The sequence below is a fragment of the Acomys russatus genome, chromosome 12, assembly GCF_903995435.1.
Source record: "Acomys russatus chromosome 12, mAcoRus1.1, whole genome shotgun sequence".
NCBI classification, from domain to species: domain Eukaryota; kingdom Metazoa; phylum Chordata; class Mammalia; order Rodentia; family Muridae; genus Acomys; species Acomys russatus.
The window spans coordinates 33,270,686-33,293,341 of NC_067148.1; the positions used below are offsets into that span (position 1 = coordinate 33,270,686).

General features: G+C 38.4%; 1 protein-coding gene across 1 annotated transcript in view; it reads left to right on the forward strand.

Moving 5' to 3' along the window:
- The window catches only part of Erbb4 (erb-b2 receptor tyrosine kinase 4), a 1,024,038-nt gene extending 1,001,658 nt beyond the window's left edge, over positions 1–22,380 (forward strand). The window contains exons 26-28 of the mRNA XM_051154155.1: positions 17,653–17,700; positions 19,492–19,783; positions 21,596–22,380. Of these exons, the coding sequence (XP_051010112.1) occupies positions 17,653–17,700; positions 19,492–19,783; positions 21,596–22,041 (786 nt within the window). The 3' untranslated portion in view covers positions 22,042–22,380. The remainder of the gene's footprint in view (positions 1–17,652; positions 17,701–19,491; positions 19,784–21,595) is intronic.
- The last annotated feature ends 276 nt before the right edge of the window (positions 22,381–22,656 follow it).

The following is a 22,656-nucleotide window of genomic DNA, read 5'->3' on the forward strand; positions in this document are numbered from 1 at the left end:
TTTGAACTAACAACACAGTAACTATTTTTTCTTTCTCTTCCTATACCATAAATTCTTCACATGGTGCCCCTCCACACTCCATTGGTTCTCACCTCTTCCTTAACTTACAGAGTCAATCTCTCTTTCATCTCTCCAACAACAAAAGTAATTCACACTACGACTTTGTGAATTGTTACATATGACTGAGAACAGAAAGGATGGACTAGATAGAAGGACCACATCATCGAGAATACAGACATATATTCAACTATTTTTCTTCATTGTCTGCCTGTGTCAACTCCACTTTTTTACAGATTCAAATTGTCCTTTGTCTTGTGTACTAGGATTTCCCACTCATCTGAGTGTTTTTCACCCATATGTTAAATTATTCACTAACTATTCAAACACTTAGGAGTGATTTTAGTGCACTAGCAATAGCAAGATTTCTGATTTATTATAATTTTCAGATTACCTTGAGAGACACTAAGAGACTGCCAGCCTATAGGCACTGAGTGCACAGAGCAAGGTTACAGAAGAAACAAAGGGTACAAGCATATTATTAGAAGAAAAACAAGTTAAGGCTTAAGTAAGTGCTGTATTGAGACAACAAAACAACAAATGAAGGTCCAGTAAGCTTAAGAACTCCTCAAGATGGAAAATATGGCTTTTTAGAGATATCTTCTTGGATGTGTAATGCCCCCTGCACCACCAAAGGAACTATGAACAGAGGAGAGGATATAGATAACAAGAGGTGACAATATAAAGCAGTTGAAAACAAACACAGTATATAAGTAGTGGGATGTAAAGGCTACCTGAAGGACCAATGCAATAATTAATCAGGGGTTATAGGTAAGTTCTTCCCTTTGATCCTAGTGCTTATCTTTATGTAATTACATAAATATTAGTGCTTTGTTCCTGTTATAGGCAGAATAATATGCTAGGTTATTTACATAGGTCCTTACAAACTATATTACAAATGCAAAAAAAAAAAAAAAAAGAGGCATCTTTATGTCATTTTAAGCTAAAGAAAGTAAAATTCAGATTGTGAATAGCTTGCAATATATCTGGTAAGCAACTCAAGCTTGAAATCCAGACTTATCTTGCTCCAAGGCACATATTAGAAAAATACAAAGGATAAAGAAATGGATAATACTGAAAAAGGAGGCAGAGGAAATGAATGACTTAGAGAAAAGAATCCTAAAAAAACCAAAAGGCTGTGGTCAAGGCAAGAAATTATCATTTTAGAGTCCCTCAGCAGAGTCATGGTGGTGTTCAGGCATAACCATGCATTCCTGCAATAACAACTGAAATGAGAGAGCAGCCAAGAAGAAGGCATGACATATATAACCATGAGCAATCTGAACTGGACAGTGCTTCCGAAGAGAACGCTCAAGGAGGGTAAGGACCTGTGGTAGGATAAGTTAAAATGAGACTCAAAAAGGGGAGCAAATAGATTAATTTTTGGAAAGTTGTGATCCAAAATCTTACAGAGTATTGACCCCTGGCTCAGACAAATTGTGGAAAGAACATCCTCCGCAGGAAAGAATGGTCAAGGACGACCCTGTGCAAGGTGGCTTGCTGAAAGATGTGAGAGGTGGCTAAGGCAAAAGTGCAGGAAACATTTTCATCAACAAAGACACAAATCTAGGCTTTCTCAAGGCAGATACTACTTAATGTTTTGGTAGAGTCTAAGGAAAAATATATGAGCCTGGAGAGATAGCTCAGTGGTTAAGAATGCTTGCCATTCTTTCAAAGGATGTGACGAGTTTAGTTCCCAACATCCATGTATGGTGGGTCACAACAGACACTAGCTTTAGGAATCAAACATCTTCTTCTGGCTTCCACAGGCACATGTGGCACACACATACAAATATTTTCAAATAGAAAAAGAACACAAAGTGTACATTCTTCTGCTGTAAATTTTATGAGATCATAAAGTCATGTGAACCCAAGGCACAGTTATTATAGATCCCTGGAAGATCCTGCCACTGAAGAGCTGATAGTCTCAGAATCAGGGTAAACCCCTGTGGCTCAAAAGAGGAAAGGCCCAAGAGAATTAGTATACATCTGTTTCCAAAACATATGTTAGCGAGGGCTTCCTTTGGAACTTGTGATATTTAGAAGCTCAAGATGGATGGTATGGACCCTGGAAGTTTAATATAATAACAAAGAACACTTTATTTATAGCATTTCCTTCCTCCCTTCTGGAGACAGAATGGCCCTGCACATTTTAAAATTTTATTTGTGGGCTGATAAACATTTTATGAGTGCTCACCTGACTCTATGTTTTGGATGAGCTTGCTGCTTGCTTTTCCTCCTGTCTTGGTCAGAATTTCCAGGCAGGAGCATAGGAAGGTGTTGCAGAGCAAATAATTTACAGCCTGGATCTGTGCCCTGCTCTCTCTCAGACAGATTTTCTTCACCTGCATAATTGGCATCCAGTATGCTCCTGGAGGAGCACCGACAGCAGGGTCTTCAGAACTGTGGCCAGCTGCTAAGATTACTTTTAATCACTTTCACTTGAACTTAGGTCATCGCTTAATAGGCATTTCTTACATAAGTCACAGAAATGATCAAAATTCCCTCTCCGTTCTGAGTTACCGGGTATTTATATTTGCTGATAATGTTTAGATAAATAACATTAGAAGAAATTGGATAGGAGAGATATGATAGAACTGGTTAGTGAACCTATTTAGGGAACTTGCTCTCTCAAATCTTACCCTGATGAGATAGATATATTATTTAAATGTCTTAAATACTCTGGCAAAAAAGACAGAAATGCCCTGCTTTGTAACTTTTTTCATATGAATAGGTGTTAGTATTTTCTTTTTCGAAATTATCTATACCTGGCCTTAACTCTTCCCTTAAAAAATAATAAATAAAGGCAAGTATGGTAGTACATGACTATAATCCCAGAACTCAGGAAACTGAGGCAGGAGAATCACAAGTTCAAGGCCAGTCTGGGCTGTGGAGCAGTTTATAGACTAGCCTGGGCTACAGAGAGAGACCCCATCTGAAAAAATTAACAGCCACAGGAAAACAGAAGTTAAAGATAGCATTTTACTACCTATACGCTAAAGAAAAACATGGCCTGGGAAATCTACCAGGAGCTTCCCTTGTTCTCCATAGTTCTTTCCATGTCACTGATAGAAAGCATAGAGTATAGATGCATGTATGAAAATACCTATTCTCCCTTCTAATCTTCTCAACTTCAATTTTTATCAGGTTATATTAATGTCACAGGTAAAAGTGATATTCTATAAATTGGCTACTTTCTTTTCTTTTCTTTTCTTTTCTTTTTTTCTTTTTTTCTTTTTTTATTTATTTATTTATTTTTTTGAGACAAGGTTTCTCTGTGTAGCCTTGGCTGTCCTGGACTCACTTTGTAACCAGGCTGGCCTCGAACTCACAGCGATCCACCTGCCTCTGCCTCCTGAGTGCTGGGATTAAGGGCATGTGCCACCACACCCGGCCTGGCTACTCTTTCTAAGATTTAACTTTCTTTAAAATGTTAATTGCATTTTAAATGTTTCAGATCTTAATTTTATTACAAAAGTAGCCCATAGGAATTCTCTTTCCACCACACAATATGAGAGTTCAAATATTCCCTATATGGTAATAGTTCTCTCTCTCTCTCTCTCTCTCTCTCTCTCTCTCTCTCTCTCTGTGTGTGTGTGTGTGTGTATGTGTGTGTGTGTGTGTGTGTGTGTGTGTGTGTGTGAGATTGTGTGATTAAAGATCAGGGCTTACATGGAAGAAAAATTCGATATAAACATCTGGGCAATGCTGCAAATGTCTTGGCCTGTTGACAGTGCTTCAGTGTGAATTCTGAGACATATCTCATTAAGAATCTGTCTGTGTGCTTTCAACTGTTCAGTAAAAATGGTGCAAGAAAATCAAAGGCAACATGTTCTTTACACAGTGGGAATTTCAGCATTTGGGTTCTATTGACTCTGGCCCTTAATATGCAAAAGATGGTGAGAGTGATAAAGATTTGATTTCTGCTTATTATAGTCTTGACTGTTAGGTCTTCCTGATCAGTTATTTTAGTTGGTTAAGCATGTTGGTGTTAGTCATTAAATAAACACTTCTCTGTGGTCAAATGGCCAGGAAACTTAAGGAGCCTCATCTGGGTCTACTGTACCACTATAAGAAACAAAGCATTATTAGTTTTTAAGTGAATATTTTAAATGACATTAAACGATGAATTATGCAACATGCATTCAACTTTGGTTCTCACTACTTTATTCACATGAATTATTCCAACCATTCTGAAATTTGTTTCAGTGATATTTGTGATTGAAATGTATTGAAAAGTAGTCCCTATCACACGTAAACTCACTGCAGATGTGGTTATATACACAACTGTGAAAAATTGAACTCATTCACATTTAATGATGGGAGAAGGAGCAATGAGAACCCATCACTACTTGAGAGACTGTTGGAAATTAACAACTGTTGGAGAGGAGGCTGTTATTTTCCTCAGTGGCACAGCCGCTGGTAAGTTGCCTTTGCAGCAGGAAATTACCTCCTATGCCTATTTATGTAACAAACTCTGAGTTCAGTGGGCCACACACAAAAAGAAGGCAGGAAAGCAAATGAGAGATTGTTGAGAAAAAGAATCCCAGTGACAGAAGGAAACGGATGAAGGAGGAGTGAGGAGGTATTATGGAAATTCATTATATGAATATATGAAACTGTCGAAACTGTAAAAATGAAAACAGAATCAAGAAATAGAAAACAAATGCTTTCCACCACCAAAAATGGTGACAATGATAATAATTCATAATAACAACAGGTGGTAGTAGTAGTTGTTACAGTAGTAATAGCTGCCACTATCATATAACCTTGTAGCAGTATAAATACGTTCATTGTCATCTCCAAAAATATATATTCATCTGGTCTACAGCATCTAGTTGATTTTGTGTATGTGATACAAAAATTAGAAAATCCAGCACTCATCTATATCTTCTTTCACTTCAGAAAATACATACATGTTTCACCCTTACATGTTATCATTTAACTTGTTCAGAGATAATTGACATACATATAAATATGGAAAACCAACCAAATAAGAAATTATTAACCCTGTTGCACAGGTAAGCACACTAAGCTTTGCATAAGGCTCTGGCATGGTAGCAGAGTTGTTCAGCAGCACTGCTCTCCATAATTAAGGACTCTTCTTCTGCAGCTAGGTATGCCGGTTAGTTGATGTGCACACTATAATTTTATTTGGAATAGTATTGTCTTTAATCAATTATTCTGTATACTATTCAACCGTGATTTGTATATTTATTTAAGTACATAATTAAATTCTTAAAATGTAAAATATGCAGCTTATTGTGAACATGTAAGTTAGATGGTATGTGGAAGTTAGAGAAAGGATTAGTTTATATCTACTGAAAGCCTCTTTATTCTCAATGCTAGTCTGTCCTGTTATCTTAGTCAACAATGTATTGTCTTCAGTAATAAAACCTGAGTTTTCTATGCCTCCAGTTCATTCAGAAATACATAGATGCCTTGGGAAATATTGTTAATTTGCCCTTTAGAACTAACTATATATAGCACATGTGAAACTTCTGGTATCAAAGTGTGATTTTGAGTCATATTTGACTGAATAAATGGCATCTGTGTTAGTTAATTTCTAATAACCACAAAACACCATGGTTCCAGAGAGTTTAAATCCATGAGCAGCATCAAGGACACATGCCAGCAGCAGGCAGGCATGGTGCTGGAGCAGGGGCTGAGAACTTTCATCAGATCGACAAGCAGAAGGCAACGAGAGCTAACTGGGAATGGTATTGGCTTTAGAAACCCCCTGGCCTTAGTGACACACCTGCTGCAACAAGACCTCACACCCTAATCCTTCCCAAACAGTTCTACCAACTGAGAACCTAGATTTCAAACTTATGTGCCTAGGGGCTCCATTCTCATTCACACATGACAATGTCCTTGAGATGCTAATTCACCGGAACCATGGATGCACTTGAGTCTAGGCATGTTCTTTTCCATCCACCTTTTACAATGTCGTTAATTGGTGTCTAGTATATCTCTATCTGCTCATGCTCCCGGCTCTGTGTGGAATACCAATGTCATAAACAAAACATTAGGGCAAGTCCTCTTCTAAATGAACTTAGAGATTATGCTCATTTCCTTTCCAGTTGGTGTGGTAAAATACCACGCAAATGCTACTTAAGGAAGAATGAGTCTGCTTGGATCAAAGTTATACATTACAGTCAGTTAGTGGGAGGAGGTCAAGGTGGCAGGAGATTAAAACCACTGGTCACATCACATCTGTAGACAAGAACCTAGGATAGTGAATTAATACATGTATACTAGTATTCAGTTCATTTTTTTTTTCTACTTCTATGCAATCTAGGATCCTCAGTCCAAGAAATAGTAGCGTCTACAAAGATCAGGCCTCCCTACTTCAAGACATTTCCATAGCTCAAATGAATCTAGAAAGTCTCTCATAGAGATGTGCTTCCTGGGTGAGGCTCATGTTTTTTGAAGTCAGCAATTAAAGCCAACTACTACATTGCCAAAAACAAAATAAAACAACAGCGAAAAACCAAACCGGGGTAGAGTTTATAAGTTATTCACTCAAAACAAATAATGACTTCTTGATAAATATTTGATGAATCAAAAAATTAATGCAACTAACATAAAGATCATTTTCCATGTGACCGGCTGATAAACTTACTTAGAAGGAGGCTTATGTGGGGACTTTTGGAGGGATGAAGTTGGAAAATTGGCAAGGATTGTAATTACCAATATCCACCAATCGTAAAGCAATGAAACTTCATTTAACCTGAGGGTAAGAGGAATGGTTTCAGTTTTGAAAAGAGAGAAAGAAACTGGTGTTTAAAAATATGCCTAAAATCAAAGATATCGGCAAGAATGGTATTACAGCACTCCAGTCAACAAAATATGTCATAATTATGATTATCACAAATGCCAGGCATCTCTAGTGAATTCTGGTTTACCTGGTGCCCCTGCCTTAGGTAACAATACATTGCCTTTACCCCTTCCCCCACAAAAGGAAGGATGATGGTGGTAAATTATATGGCTCTTTAACCACAGACAAAAGGATGTAGAAAGTGTTTCTTGGCTAGAACACATTTAAAGTGTGGATCTTGGATGCTCAGTTCTGAGGAGTAAGTTAGAGAAGAAATCTAGGAAGACGTAGAGATATTTGATTTGCACAAGTGGATGAGTTGTTATTAATATCAATCATTAGATGAGGACACTAGGTAGATTTGATCTGTGAGGAAAGTTTGTGGTCGTTTCTACTAGGAGGTATAATTTTGGAAAAGCTATAGGACAATCCAGTGGAGAGGCAAGTCTGTAGCAGATAGCTATGTGGGAGGTGGCAACCATCATTACAGTGTCATCTAAGAATAGGACCATCATGAATTACAAACACTAATATGAGGAGCTCTTATGAATTCATTGAGGGAGCAAATAGATTTTTTTTTTTTTTTTTTTTTTTTGGCATAGAAGCCAAATCCCTGAACAGTGCAAATAAGGGGTTTCCAATTATGAGAGGCTCACAACAGTGTACCCTGAATGTGTAGAGAAGACAGCCCTAACTCACACAGAAGCAGAACAGGAGCAAGTGAGCTTAGAATTCTTTCCAAGAATAAAAAGGATTTCATAAGCCTGAAATTGGGAGAGCAACCTTGGTGAGGAAACAGGTACAGTGTTTATCATCTTTGGAGTCCCAGCTGGGCCACTCCTGACTCAAACAGGGTCTTAAGTAGATTGTTTATTCCCTAGATTAAGCCATAAAGTTGTTTTTCCAATCCTCTTGCTGACATTTTCTTGTTGGTTAGTAGCCATCTGATCTTGAGGAAAGAAACTTGCTATCTCTATGGCCCTGGCAGAAAATAGAGTAAGTGGGTCACTGTTGACATCCATGCCAGACTTGAATTACATTGTCTAGTTTATTTTAGGTCTGTTTTATTTTGCTTTTATTTCTCTTTCTTATTGAAATAAAATGTTATCTGCTTTGCAACTTGCAAGAAAACTATTATAGTCCTGATCCTGGCTAACCTAGTTGACTTTGGCAGCAACCGGTATACACAGGAAACTAAGAAGTATTAGTCTAACACTCGCCCCTCCGAATTCCATGAAATTCCAGTGTGGTACATGAATAGATGCAGGAATGCTATGAACATTTTTCATCTCATTTTTTACATGCAGGAAAGTCAGACTTTGAGACTAAAAATAAGAAAGAAAGGTAAGAGCTGCTTTGACTTCAGTGAACAAGTAGGTCTTGGGGAAAGCATTTTTCTCTTGGGGGTTCTTCCTTCAATCTGACATTCATTTTGCTCAGATCCGTTGTAAATACCAGCCTGTTTCTGTGAAATGTAAGTGGTGTTTGCTCTGGGCTGGTGGGACAGCCATGTGCTGTTTGCTCTATCAGGAGCTGCGCTGGAGTACCCGCTATGCGTTATTCAGATCAGGTCTCGGGAACCAGCTGTCCTAATTCCAGGTGGACTGAGAAACCTTTTCACTCACAGCAACAGCTGTGCCACCTGGTAGCTTGAAGAGCAGCAGTGGGTGAATGAACCATTGTTACAAAGTCACTCTTTACCTGGTAAACAGTTTGCAGAAACCTGGATGACTGAAGGTATTTTGAATTTGGTCCACATTGAAATGATGAGAACACAGAAAGGAAGGCATTGTCTAGTTTAAGCGAAAATCCTTGTGTGCTCTCAACACCTGCCGGTTAAACGACTGACTAAAACCTATGTGCCAAAATATGGTCTGTAAGATTTACAGTTCTAGTAACAATATTACTTACCCTATTCTACTATTAGACATCCCGCGTCTTTCATATGTTTTTACACTCTTCAAGATATGTTTCTATAACTTATAACTGCAGATGGTTGTAGGGGCTCATGCAGAAACACCGATGATAGACAAAAGCTTTAGCAGGGATGTGTAATGTCTAGATATGGTACCAGCTGTCTTGATGGATTGATTAAGAACAGTTCTCATTGAGGTGATGAACAGAGAGCTAGTAGTAGCAAACCATAGATATAGTCTGACCACACTTGGCAGGAAAACAGTACTACGTCATCTTTAGCAGCTTTACAAAGTACATGTTATCATCACTATAAGTCAAACGAGGAAACAAGAGTTTGACCAAGTTAAGCATCTTACCTATTTCATACTGGTTAGTTCTTGAATTAGACCAAGAGCTTTCTGACTCTGCTCTCTTCACCATGCAATATACAAGTAATAAAATGTTACACAAATGAAAAAAAAAAACATTTCACAGTCTCTATTTACAAGCAACTTAAGAGATAGAAAGATGGCAGGTGGGGCAAAGTGAGGTGAGTTTTCAGGAGCTCCACAAGGAGACTGTCAAGGCTGGTGGATCTGGACCCAGGAGGGGTTGCACAGACTGAGGCACCAACCAAGGACATAGCAAGCAGAGCACCTACACCTCTTGTTTAGATGTAGCCAAGGACAGCTCATTCTCCACTTGGGAGGGAGGAGGCAGGCACTGCCTCTGACTAGAGCCCTCCTGATGCCCCTAGGAGAGAGGTCCTGTGGGAACACAGAGGAAAGGGATGCAGGCTATCCAGATGAGACCAGATAGGCTGTGGTCAGCTGGTGAAGGAGGAGGACTCCACCTGTTAGAGGTCTAGGAGAGGGGAATAGAGCGGAAAAGAGAGGGAGAGTTGAAAACAGGAAGAGTGAGGTGATTATAATCAGGATGCAATGTGAATAAATTATAATAATAAAAAAGTTAAATAAATAAATATTTTCTGTGGGGATCATATATGGATTAATGAATAAGATTGGTCAGTAAACATGAATATTTGCAAATAAACAAACAAACAAAAGTACTAAGCCAACAGCTTGTAAGACAGAATGAACATGGTTAAATGGAGTGAGTCAGGCTCTGCTCCTGTGTAAACTAACAATATCATCCGCATCCTTTGCCTCATGAACACATTCACAGAAACACACTGGGAGCCAACAGTTTTAGATATACAGGTAATACTAAAAAACAATAATTATATCTACACCATGTCCTGGCATGCTAATTTTTTAAAAAAATGATATTCAAATTCAGATTATTTCTAGGACATATTTTTCATCCTTAGTTCAAAGCTGTCCTAGAGATTACTTAACCTTTTAAACTATTTTTGTAATTGTAGAGATAATGTAGTGTGCTTTTGTGTATAAGATGAATTAAAAGAGTATTTAGGTAAAAGTATATTAACTGTCCCTAAACATGTGTGCATGTACTGATTTTAAATAACTAACTTGTACAGCTAGAACGTTCAAGCATATACTTACTCTCAGTGGAAGGCAAGCTGCTTTGTAAATGAGATATTTTTCTAATGAAAACTTTTATTTAGCATATTTATGGGAAGCTTTTGTCTGTAGTTTTTCTATTATGATCGTTACTATAGCCTATTAAATAAGAAACGCAGATGTTTATCTGAAATTTACTCTCTATTAAAATAACTAAGCATTTTTTATTTTATTTTATTTTATTTTTTTTAACTAAGCATTTTAATATATTTCATGTTACAACAAATGTAATGAGATTTTGCACATGTAAAGCAAACACTTTCATTTATATTACGGGGAAAAGTACGTACCTTTTTAGAAACCTTTAAAAAATTCATACATGAAAGTTTTCAAATATTATTTATGAATATGAATATTATGAAATGCCTATTTGAAACCATGAGTTATAAAATAATGTATGGTAAATGAGAATCAGAGAATCTTATTTCTAGAATGACCACTAACTGGTTATATGACTTTGAAAATTAACACCTTAAAACATGAAGTCTCGGGCTCCTGAGATGGCTCAGCAGGTAAAAGAGCTTGCTGCTAAGCCTGATGACACAAGTTGGAGAGAACAAACTCCCTGCAAATTCTTCCCTTACCCTTATGTGCGCACTCTTTCTATCACAATTGATAAACATTAAGATAAGTTTTTCAAGTTTAAAGCAAGTCTCTGTCTAGTAAACGAAAAGTTGAATTTAAAAACGTGTTCCAAATTGTATCTTTGCTAATCACCCTCCAAGTGTACTTTCCCTATAGCCTGTGATCTCGCGCTGCACAGAGGGTGATGTGTGTAGATACTCTATTGAGACAAAAAGAAAGGTGCTGAACATTCTTGGGAAATGTTTATGGGTGCTGAACATTCTTGGGAAATGTTTATGAGGCAGTTTTACAAGAGGCTTTGCTCTAATTCTAGTCACTTTGGCGAGCTTTAACTATTAATCCTTTGAGTTTAAGAGAGAATATTCATTTTATGCTGCCAATAATTGGAAGGCAGGAAGTGAGTTTTCACGTTACTTGTCTATGGCTGTGTCCTCTTCTCAGGGCCCAAGAGCTAATATCTAAGAATGAGATCCCAGAGCTAGAAGGACTTTACACAGCCATTTGTTTGGAGTCTGTGTAATGTTTGTCTTCAAAAGTGGCCCAATGCAGTGGTCATAGGTGAAAATTTTTTCATGAAATACATTCATGCCATATAACCAGTCACAACCTTAGGATTCATTTACAAAACGAGGGTAAGGCTCTCTTCTAAGTGGTTACAGATTGTCTTGAGTCAACAGTTCAAACCACCCTGCCTCCACCCTTTGTCAACTTGTCATGTCGACATACCACTTTAAAACTGCAGCCATCCACCACTTGTCCGCAAGGTCTCACATTTATTTCATAGTGTAAAATACAACTCAAAATTAAAAAACCCCATCAGTCTTTAACAATTCCAATATGTTCAACGTCTCTTAACAGCGAGACACTGGAAAATAGAAAAGCCAGTTACATGCCTCCACTCTACAGGCACAACATAAACATTTGTATTCCAAAAGAGAGGCAGGGCACAAAAGAATCGCAAAACCAAAATCCAGCAAAGGAACCATGAAATCTTGCAGCTCTAATGTCCAGCATCTGATTTTTTATTTCTGCTCAGAAACAAAAACATTTTGACCCAGTTATTCGACAGCATGTATGAGAAAATAAGGTAAAGTGGCACCTTCTTTCCAACACATTGGGGGTGTTGGGTTGTCTTCAGCCTGCTAGAAAATTTCTATTAGCATAAGCTGGTAGCTATTAGAAGAATATTTCATTATATCAACCTTTGTCTAGAAAAAAAGGGGACGAGAGAGGATGGAAGAAAGGAAATACAGACTAGACAAGGAGGCAGGAAGAGAGGAAGCTGGGGAAAGGGTTATTATAAATTATTTAATTCATTTTCACCCCTATTACAAAGTATCTGAGGCTATGTAACTTATACTAGGCTACTTAGTTGACAATTTTTAAAAGACAGGTCCAAATATTATGATCTAAGCTCTGTTTGAACACCAATTGCTGCAACACGTCATGGCAAATGCCATCACAGTGTGGAGTGTAGGCAACAGGGAGCAGAAGAAATGGCAAGAGAAGAATCCAGCTTGCTCTTTCAGTAACAACCTTATTGCACGAACTAATTGATGAATCTCAGAAGAACAAAGGAGGACTCCCCATAGGCCTTTACATCTTAAAGTCCCCAGCTCCTAGGTATTACCTACCACACTAAAGGCTGAGCCTGCACAGGAACCCTTAGTTCATGTTGACACGGTCTACATGCAAAACATGACAGCAAACAGACAAGCGTAATTATAACTGACACTATGGTAAAGAGATAAATTCCAAATGATTACTAATCTTAAAAGAACTGGAAAATACTTCATTCTTTACCTTGTACATAGCTAAGGAATGTTGACACCATGTAAAATAGTTTCTTTATGCACTTTCATTTTTAACTACGTTAATAACATTTTCATTGCATCCTGTAATACTTCTTGGAGCAATGATTTAAAGCAAAAAGATGGTGGTGGGAAATTTCCAGTATCACTGGACTGATTCATCTTGTGATGAAGATTTTAAAGTTAAGTTTCTCCTAATCAAGCAATATTTGGAGTGACTATAATAATAAAAAGATGATAAATGGTAACTAGATGATTTATAGATCATAGATAAGAGATAGGTGATATACAAATAATAAATAAATGGATATTAAATAATAGATAAATATATAGATAGGTGATAGATGATATATATGTATATATGATATTTATATAATAGCTAGATAGATTAGAGTCAGCAGTTGAAATTTCAATAGACCTTTCATGTATGGGCACATTTTCTGAGTTTTCTCCTGTTTGCACTATGAAATATGGAGATTTTCTAGACACTAGTACATGAACTTATGAGAAAGATGGAGGGTTAAAACTGTATATCAGGAACTGCACACAATGCAAAAACACTTGCTCTGAGTTGATATCTGACCTGTGACAAAGTGGAAGTGCCAGTCAGACTGTTAAGCATAAATGCCTTGGAGTATAAAAAGTTGAAAATCCATAACAGTTACTATGTGGAAATGCCTGGGTAATAAATTATTGCTGATGGATTGGCCATGTCCTATGGACACATTCTATTTCAGATGTCATGATTTACACTCTTGGCTCTTGAAATTGCTCTAAGTTTGTTATGCTTGTCATCAAAAACCATAACTATTTGAAAATAAAAGCTCATTAAGCACATGTTTATTTTAGATAGATGACAGACATTAAACATGTTATTTTTGTATTTTAAGAACATCATTTTTTAAACCACAATCACAGCTTAGTTGGTCATTTGTTTAAAATCTCTCAGGATCAATAGTAAATGTATAAACAACAATGATGCTGCGTGTAATCATACAAAGGCTCAAATATGTATCGTTCAATTATAAGGCTAATTTTACTGAATTTAAAAGCACATCAAGCACTACGTTGTCTACCTTTGCTGAGACTTGCCTCCTCTATGACCAATGGCGTCTGGGTTCAAGTCCACCATAGCATGTCCAGTGACAGGGCCACCACGCTAAGCTGCCTCTACCTGTCACCTTTACTCATCGCCCCACCATGGACACACTCCACATGGCTCGCCAGTTCCTGACCCACCTCCTTCTATCTCTGTCCTGCTGACAGTCAATCCTCCCACCAGCTAACTGAATGAGTGCATCTGGCGCTGCTGCGTCCTAAAGATCCACAAAGCCAGACTTTGATGGACAGCACAGAGTGGCACAATGTGAAAACAAAGCCTCTTCACTGAGCGAGTGCAGGGCTTTGTTCTGCACAGGACTTTAAGGTCACTTCAGCTCATTCTGGCTGTGGTGAGGATCTTAATTTTGACTCAGCCAATTTACTTGCAGCTGTCATTCTTTCCAACATTAAAAGTTCAGTGCCTCTTGTGTGTGTGTGTGTGTGTGTGTGTGTGTGTGTGTCTGTGTGTGTGGCGGGGGTGGGGGGGGGGGGGCGGGGAAGGGAGGAGGATTGATTTAAGAAAGAGGGTAACGGAGGCGCGCTTGTTGCAAACTAAAAACAGCAAAAGCAAGTAAAATCTGGCTTGGCTGTGAAGTACAAAAAGTTATTTCAAAGCCCATAAATTATGACATAGTGATGAACATGTAATTTAAATATATTTAAACAACAATTATATCACATTCCTAGCCCAGCTAATTGGCCTCACAGATGTTCCCCTTGGAGCCGCACTGCCTTCCAAGGGGAAATGAATGTGTTGCTTTTTTATCATGGAAACCAGATAAAAAAGCCAACTGAAAGAAAAATGGAGACAGAAACATAAAAAGCAGCCAGTAACCCTAAAAACAATGGACGCTAAGGGTTTTGTGTAGAATCTGATTCCATTTTGATGCTGAAATGGGAAGAAGAAGAAGAAGAAGAAGAAGAAGAAGAAGAAGAAGAAGAAGAAGAAGAAGAAGAAGAAGAAGAAGAAGAAAATAAAGAACGAAGACACGCTGCTGCTGTGATGCCGTTTGGCAGTGTGTGCAGAGGGAGCTGGCAGGTTGCTGATGGAGAGACTTGTCAAAGCAGAGACAGTGGGTGCATTCTGTCAGACAGAGCTACGATTAGTGTCTAAAAACAGACTAACTGCAAACGTCCAGTTATTTGCGCCACACCACCTTTATAACCGAAGGCATTCTATCCCCCATAATGGACTGTTTGCTGATTAAGAATGGCTTGTAAGTCAGTCCTTTGATCATTCATCTTTTCAGTTAGCAACAAAAAACAAACAAACAAATGAAAAGCAAGATGCACAATCAACTCTAGATTTAGCTGTGTTTCAAACTGAGCATTACCCAGTTCAGGCATTTTTTGTTTATTTTTCCGACGTAAGACGGCAAAGGAACACAGGTAAAGGCTAGTGTTTTGGAATACTTTACCTTCTGATATGGATTCAGTCCAGCAGCTTCATTCTTTTGTTGTTTGTTTCTACTTTCACAATCTCAGGCAATATCTGGTAGATTACTGTAAATCCCAAAAGATCCAATGGTGTCTGCATCTCTTTAGTATGCCATAGTATTTCCAACATCTATAACAGTGACCAGTGATTTTTATCATGAAGATTTAATAAATATTTGTTAAATAGTCACTAATTAATTGATACTTGATGATAAGTTTGAAATGTTATAAAACCAATTCAAGTAATTCTCATATTTTGTTTGTACAACTCCTCAATTTTATAAATCTCTGAACTATATTAAAATCTTCCTTTTTCAAATATTATGAACAAAAAGAATTGATTTTCTGTCTTTATAAAGGACAGAAAAGTGTGCCCATATTTTTGACCATTTAAAACTGGATCTTTTTTTAAAGATTTATTTTATTTATTATTACGTATACAGTGCTCTGTCTGCATGCACACCTGCAGGCCAGAAGAGTATAGATGGTTGTGAGCCACCATGTGGTTGCTGGGAATTGATCTCAGGACCCCTAGAAGGGCAGTTAGTGCTCTTAACCTCTGAGCCATCTCTCTAGGGCCCCTAAAAATGGATATCTTTGACATGACTTTTTGACTTTAAAGTTTGTATTAGCAGACATATGCTTACATGTTATATATAGACTCTATCTATATAATAGTACAAAGCATTATTTGTTATTCTAAGGATAAAGTAGTGACCACTGATGAAACTGTATATAATAACAACTTCTGTGCATTAGATATTAAAAATTTCTATGAATATCACAAACCGATGAATGGAGCATGAAAGTATAATGCATATACACAATTAAATACTATTTGACTATAAAATATGTGAGAGCTTTTCATTTGAAAAAAAAACATAGATGGCATAGATAAATTATCCTAAGTGAAACAAGGCAGACACAGAATGACAAATACCTCACAGCCTCAGTCACTCCTCTGTGTGATTACAGAAGGAAGAACATGGCTCTTTATTCTGTATGCTGTCATAACCACAGGGTGAAATGCATTGTAAATTTATTATAGGACTTGTTCTTTGGTCAGTCTGGCAAACAGCATTCGTTAACTGAAATTGCATTGTTCAATTGCTATTGGTTTGCATTAAATGGTTATTAATCACAGAGACAATCTTCTAAGATTGCTTTATGAAGCTCTAAGTTGTAGGAACATTGATGGGAGATGGTCTTTAGTTTAGATGTTTCATGGAAATGACATAGGAGGCTGGAAGGCACTTTTAGTTATCTCTGTTGGCTTCAGAGCAGTTGTGGAAAGCTGTGCCATAGAGGCAGTTACTTCTGCCTGCTGTATTCATTGTCCTCATACGAGAAAAGCAGAGGAATTCTCACGGAGAATGAAGCTCTCAGTCAGTGTGCTTAGTAATGATATATTGTGGGTATTTCTTCATAGTAAGGAGTGGGCTTGGGATTCACACATCTTCTCTTTCTTTTCCTAAGAAACATTGTCCCAAACAGTTTGTCATGTTTGCCTTCATTTTTATATAGCCCAAAAGATAGCATAATGAAGCTATAAAAATAGAGATTTTTTTTCAAGCCAAAACTTGAGTATGAGTCTAACTACATGAAAGGAATAGAAAATATTTTTCCAATACGGAACTTGTTTTCTAATTTTTTTTTCAGTTTCTTCCTTTTTTTTCAATTCTTTTATTAAGTATTTTTTACATATACATTTATATTATTAAACATATATACAATAAAGTACCTACAGCAAGAAGAACCATGAAACAATCAGGAATTATATAAATATTCAGTTTCTTCCTCTTATAAAAGGTGAGCTGGAAGATATGATGTGGTTCCCCCACCCCCACCCTCCACAAGGAGAGACTGAGTGACCTTTGCTAAAGTGATGAAAGTAATGTAGCTTTTAATGAAATCAAAATAGTTCAGATAAATTGAAATCTACTTTCTATCTTGTTCTAAACTCCCCCCTTTTTTTATCTCTCCTAAGGAAACAATCTGGTATCTTGTGAGGATCCTAAATAGCATGAAGCTGTTTGGATCTTTTGATATGTAATAAAATAAACTATTGTTTATTTTGAAACATGGTTTCATTATTCCTGCCCTCCCCGCTTCTTCTAGGATTTGTCTGAAGAGTAATGATTCTTATATCAGACTTATTTTTTTGAATAATTCAAATTTTTATTTCTTCATTGTGATTTTCTTCGGAGATAGAATTAGTGTTTAAACTTGCTTGCTTACAGTGAGAAGGAACACAATTTGACTATTTAGGAAAAAAAAAATCACTGTTGTGCGCTTTCCCCTTTGGCTCATGCAAACCGTATCTTTTCTTTCTCTTTTCTTTTTATAATTTTTCATCCATGTTGCCTCTTATACCCATCATTCCATTTTTCTTTCCTATCAGAGTGAAATTGGACACAGCCCTCCTCCTGCCTACACCCCCATGTCGGGAGTAAGTATTCCTCGATTGGCCTTCATCCCTTAGGAGTCTTGGTCTTCTCTTAACCATGTTTCTTCTCTTGCCTCCCCATAATTTCCTCATTTTTGCCTTTGCCAACAGTGAGTCAAGAACTGGCTGTAGACCCTGTAGCTGCCTGGGTAGCTGTCTGTATCTCAGGTGACAGCTGCCACTGTGACATCATTCATTCAGCAAGAGCTTTCAATGTTTATTGGAAGCGTTAACCCAGCTCACGAATGATGCTTCTCAGTGAAGGCGTCATCAATCAGTCTCATGACTGTAGGTCATGTGCTGAGAAGCCTGAGTCTCAAAGACTGTCCTCTTGTTAGGGGCTGGACACTCACAGTCACAGCAGGCACAGAGCGGAAGGTAGCATTGATGCGTCATCACTCATAACGTCTCACTGGACTTCTGCACTTCAGACCATGTGTTGTACAATTTGACTTTGAGTTTTATAACAATGTTAGGCAACTGTACAAACATTACACAAAGCCTTCATATTAGATCACACTCTACTTACTTAGTAATTTTAAATTTTTAAATTATTTCTCCATGACTTTTACCTATTTTTAAAAAGTCAGAATTTGGAGTGCCCGAGAAGGTGCTTCACAGGTGTGATGACCTGAGTTGGATCCCCAGCATCCACACAAGGGGCTGGACATTGTAACTCCTGCCCTGGAAAGATGCAGACAGGAGATCCCGCTGACCAGCCAGTCTAGGCAAACTGATGAGCTGAAGGGTCAATGAGAATCTCGGTCTCAAGAAGTAAGGATGAAATAACGCTAGAATAACTTTGATTCAGACTCCTGTGGCTGTATTTATACAAATTGTAGTCCTTGATCAAAGCCTGTGATGTTTGTGATGGTAACATGTTCAGTCTTACACCATAATGGACTCCTGCTAACTCAGGTCAATTGGATCATCTCAAAAGAGACGACTTTACATGACTGGTATCAACAGTTCACTTGTCAGGATCTACAATTGCCTGGAAGATATACGCCTTTCAACATGTCTGCTATAAATTTTCTATATTAGGTGAATAGATGTCGCAAAACAAAACCTATGTATGCCTGGCACTGTCACGTGGCCTTGGGTCTCTGAAGGAAGTCAGACACTAGTATTTTACTGCATCAGTTTCCTGCTTATAGATGCAATGTACTAACTGCATCAAGCTCCTACTGCTCTGGCTTCCTGATTGTAGATGGAATGGACCAAGAGCCTCAAGCCCCTACCACCATGGCTCCTCCGTGATGATGAAATGTATCTTCAAGCTTTGAGCCAGAAAATAAAATAAAATAAAATTCTTCCTTTCTTAAAAAAAAAAAAAAAAGAATTAAGGGTGAAGGATATAAGTCAGTGATTCTCAACCTATGGGTTACAGCCCCTTTTGGGGGCACATATTAGATAGATAGCAAAATTACAGTTATGAAGTAGCAATGAAAATAATTTTATGAAAAAAAAAAGAAAAGAATTTTATGGATGGGCATCACCACAACATGAGGAGCCGTATTAAGGTTGAGATCCACCGCTATAAAAGAAGACTGCCAGCTTTGGCCTCTGGCCGCCATATGCATACATAACCACACACACATACAGCAGAAAATTGACTTTTAAATGTTTCTAGTATTTATCTCAAATTCATTAGCCCCTAGGAAAACAAAGATCATTAACTGCTAAATTTGAAAGACCGTGTGTTTGGTACCATTTGGGCTAATAACATTCAGATTTCTTTTACACTTTTTCCTAACCACTGGTTCTCCCAATGTGTTCCTATTATTTTAACAGAATCAGTTTGTGTACCAGGACGGGGGCTTTGCCGCACAGCAAGGAATGCCTGTGCCCTACAGAGCCACAACCAGCACCATACCGGAAGCTCCCGTCACTCAGGGTGCGACAGCTGAGATGTTTGATGACTCCTGCTGTAATGGTACCCTACGCAAGCCAGTGGCACCCCATGTCCAAGAGGACAGCAGCACCCAGAGGTACAGCGCTGACCCCACAGTGTTTGCCCCAGAACGGAACCCACGCGGAGAACTGGATGAAGAAGGCTACATGACCCCTAACAAGCCCAAACAAGGTACAAGCTGATCGTTCAGACATGACAATGCTCAGTGGTCACCTCCATCAAACAAGTAGGGTGTAGAAACCATTTCCTGACAGCTGGGATGGTGGCATTTATCATCTTCATTAGAAGGTCCAGGTTCCTACTTCTACCAAATAGTTTCCTGAACCTGTGGCATCTATGTGCCTCTATACTTCTTTACATAGTTTGAATCTCAGGCTCTACTTGAATAAGAAATTGGATTTAAAAAAAACAAAACACAAAATCCTCAAGTGATGTGTAAGACAATGAAGCCAGAGAAATACCAACCTAAATCTATCTTTATTGTACTACTTGAAGGAGGTATAATATTATAGGGCTTCTGAACCATTGCTGTGTTGAAGTTACCATGGACATTGTAAAGACAGGTGTTACTGGCAAAGGACCAAAGCTTTTGATGCCAACAATATGAGTTGATTTATCTAAAACATGCAGTGTCACTAACACAGCTTAGGGCTAGGGGTGTGAATTATTATGGACTGCATTCTCGGTGCACAAGAGATTATAGATTTAGACCCCAGTATTACAACAAAAAATGAAAAATCAAAGAAACAAACAAACAAAAATCAAAAACTAGGTTTATCAGAGCAAATTATGATTTTTGTGTATGTGTGTCTTCAAAAAACAAAATTTGATTCTCATGCACTTACATACCACAGTCTTGAAGATTGTTTGTGAATTAATGGCTTTTGTTTTTAACATTAAACATAGAAAGGTTAAGCACACAGATTAAATAACAATTTCAGTTTTGAAATCAAACAAAGGAATTCTCTCTCCTTCTATGCTAGCAGTGCCACAAATGGAGAAGATGAATAATTGTTATTGAGAATAGATATTATGATGGTGTCTGTCAGGATCAGCAGCAGGCCATATAATAAAATTACGTAAATCCTATTATATCATCTTTATATGGCTTTGTTCACTTTTTATAAAACACAAGATACTGATCCCTGGATACATAAGGTAAATGACCTAACACAATATAATGAGGATTTTGATGTCTATAGCCCAGAATAGATGATAGATATAGATAGATGAAAGACAGATAGCTAGATAGATGATAGATAAGCTAGATGGCTGATGATGATAGACAAATAGATAATGGATACATAGATGATAGACATGATAGACAATAGATGGATAGATAGATAAGATAGGTAGATGAGAGAGAGAGAGACAGACAGACAGACAGACAGACAATATTTTAGTTTGTTTTCATATGCATGTGTGCGCTTATGTCTGTGCTTCTCTGTGTGTCCATATGTCACATGTGTGCTGGTGCTCATGGAGGCCAGAAGAGGGCGTCAGATCCCCTGGAGCTGGAGCTGCAGGTGATTGTGCTTGGACTTACAATGGATCCTGGGAACCAAACTCTGGCCTTTTATAAAATCCCAAAGCACTTAACCGCTGAGCCCTTTCTCTGGTCCCACAAAGGGTATTCAACCCTGACAGTCCCGTAAACAGAAGCCCTCACAGAGCGGGCACTATATGTAGGCCACGCAGAAAAGAAGAGCAATTTAGAAGACAAAGACTCCGCTCCTCGGCCCCATCCTGTCTTGTTGTGTGAGCTGTCTTGTTACTGTTTTGTTTCGTTTGAGCCTACTCATTTTTCTCATGGCTGTCCCAATCCACAGGTTTTTGTTTCGCTTTGGTTTTGAGAATTTATAAAAATAAAATTGTGGCTCTCTTGTTCTGAAGGAACTAATCATTGCTTCTAGCTTTTAACTTTAGTTTAACGCTTTTCTGAAAGCAGATATCTATTAGATAGCACTTTTGGTATTCTTTCAGAATATCTGAATCCTGTGGAAGAGAACCCTTTTGTGTCACGGAGAAAGAATGGAGACCTTCAAGCTTTAGATAATCCGGAATATCACAGCGCTTCCAGCGGTCCAGCCAAGGCCGAGGATGAGTACGTCAATGAGCCACTCTATCTCAACACCTTCGCTAACGCCTTGGGGAACGCGGAGTACATGAAGAACAGCGTACTGTCAGTGCCAGAGAAAGCCAAGAAAGCGTTTGACAACCCCGACTACTGGAACCACAGCCTACCACCCCGGAGCACTCTTCAGCACCCAGACTACCTGCAGGAATACAGCACAAAATATTTTTATAAACAGAATGGACGGATCCGCCCTATTGTGGCAGAGAATCCCGAGTACCTCTCTGAGTTCACACTGAAGCCAGGCACCATGCTGCCCCCTCCACCCTACAGACACCGGAATACTGTGGTGTGAGCTCAGCTGGGGTGTTAGGCGGAGAGACACGCCCACTCCATTTCCCCTTTCCCCTCCTCTTTCTCTGGTGGTCTTCCTTCTTCTCCTGAGGCCAGTAGTTTTGACACTTCCCAGTGGAAGACATAGAGACAGAGACGCGATGATAGTTCTGTGCTTACCTAAACTTGAACTTTAGAAAGGAAGGCTGGAAGAGAAAGACAGGAGGGCACACACTGTTTCTTCATTTCTTCATATGGGTTGGTCGACAGAGTGTCGGTCAGAGCTAGAGGAGGTCTAGGAAATATAAGGCAATACTGCCTGCTGTCGAAGAGTCCCAATTTGTTCCCTTTGCACACACACACACACTCTCTCTCTCTCTCTCTCTCTCTGCCTTCTCCTCCCCCTTCTCCCTCCTCCTTTAATCAATCAATGCAGGTGATGGAAAAGCCAGACTCTGTACTCATCTGCAAGCATAGTGTTGTGCATATTCAGCACCCCTGAAATCATTCTAATGCTTCCACTAGAAGAAAAGGATAGGCATTTGGAAACCATTTGATAGTAACTGAGATTGAGAAGCCAATTTCTTTCTCCGGTAGTTTGTTTCCTGGCAAGTAAGAATGGCCAACCCAGCTTTTA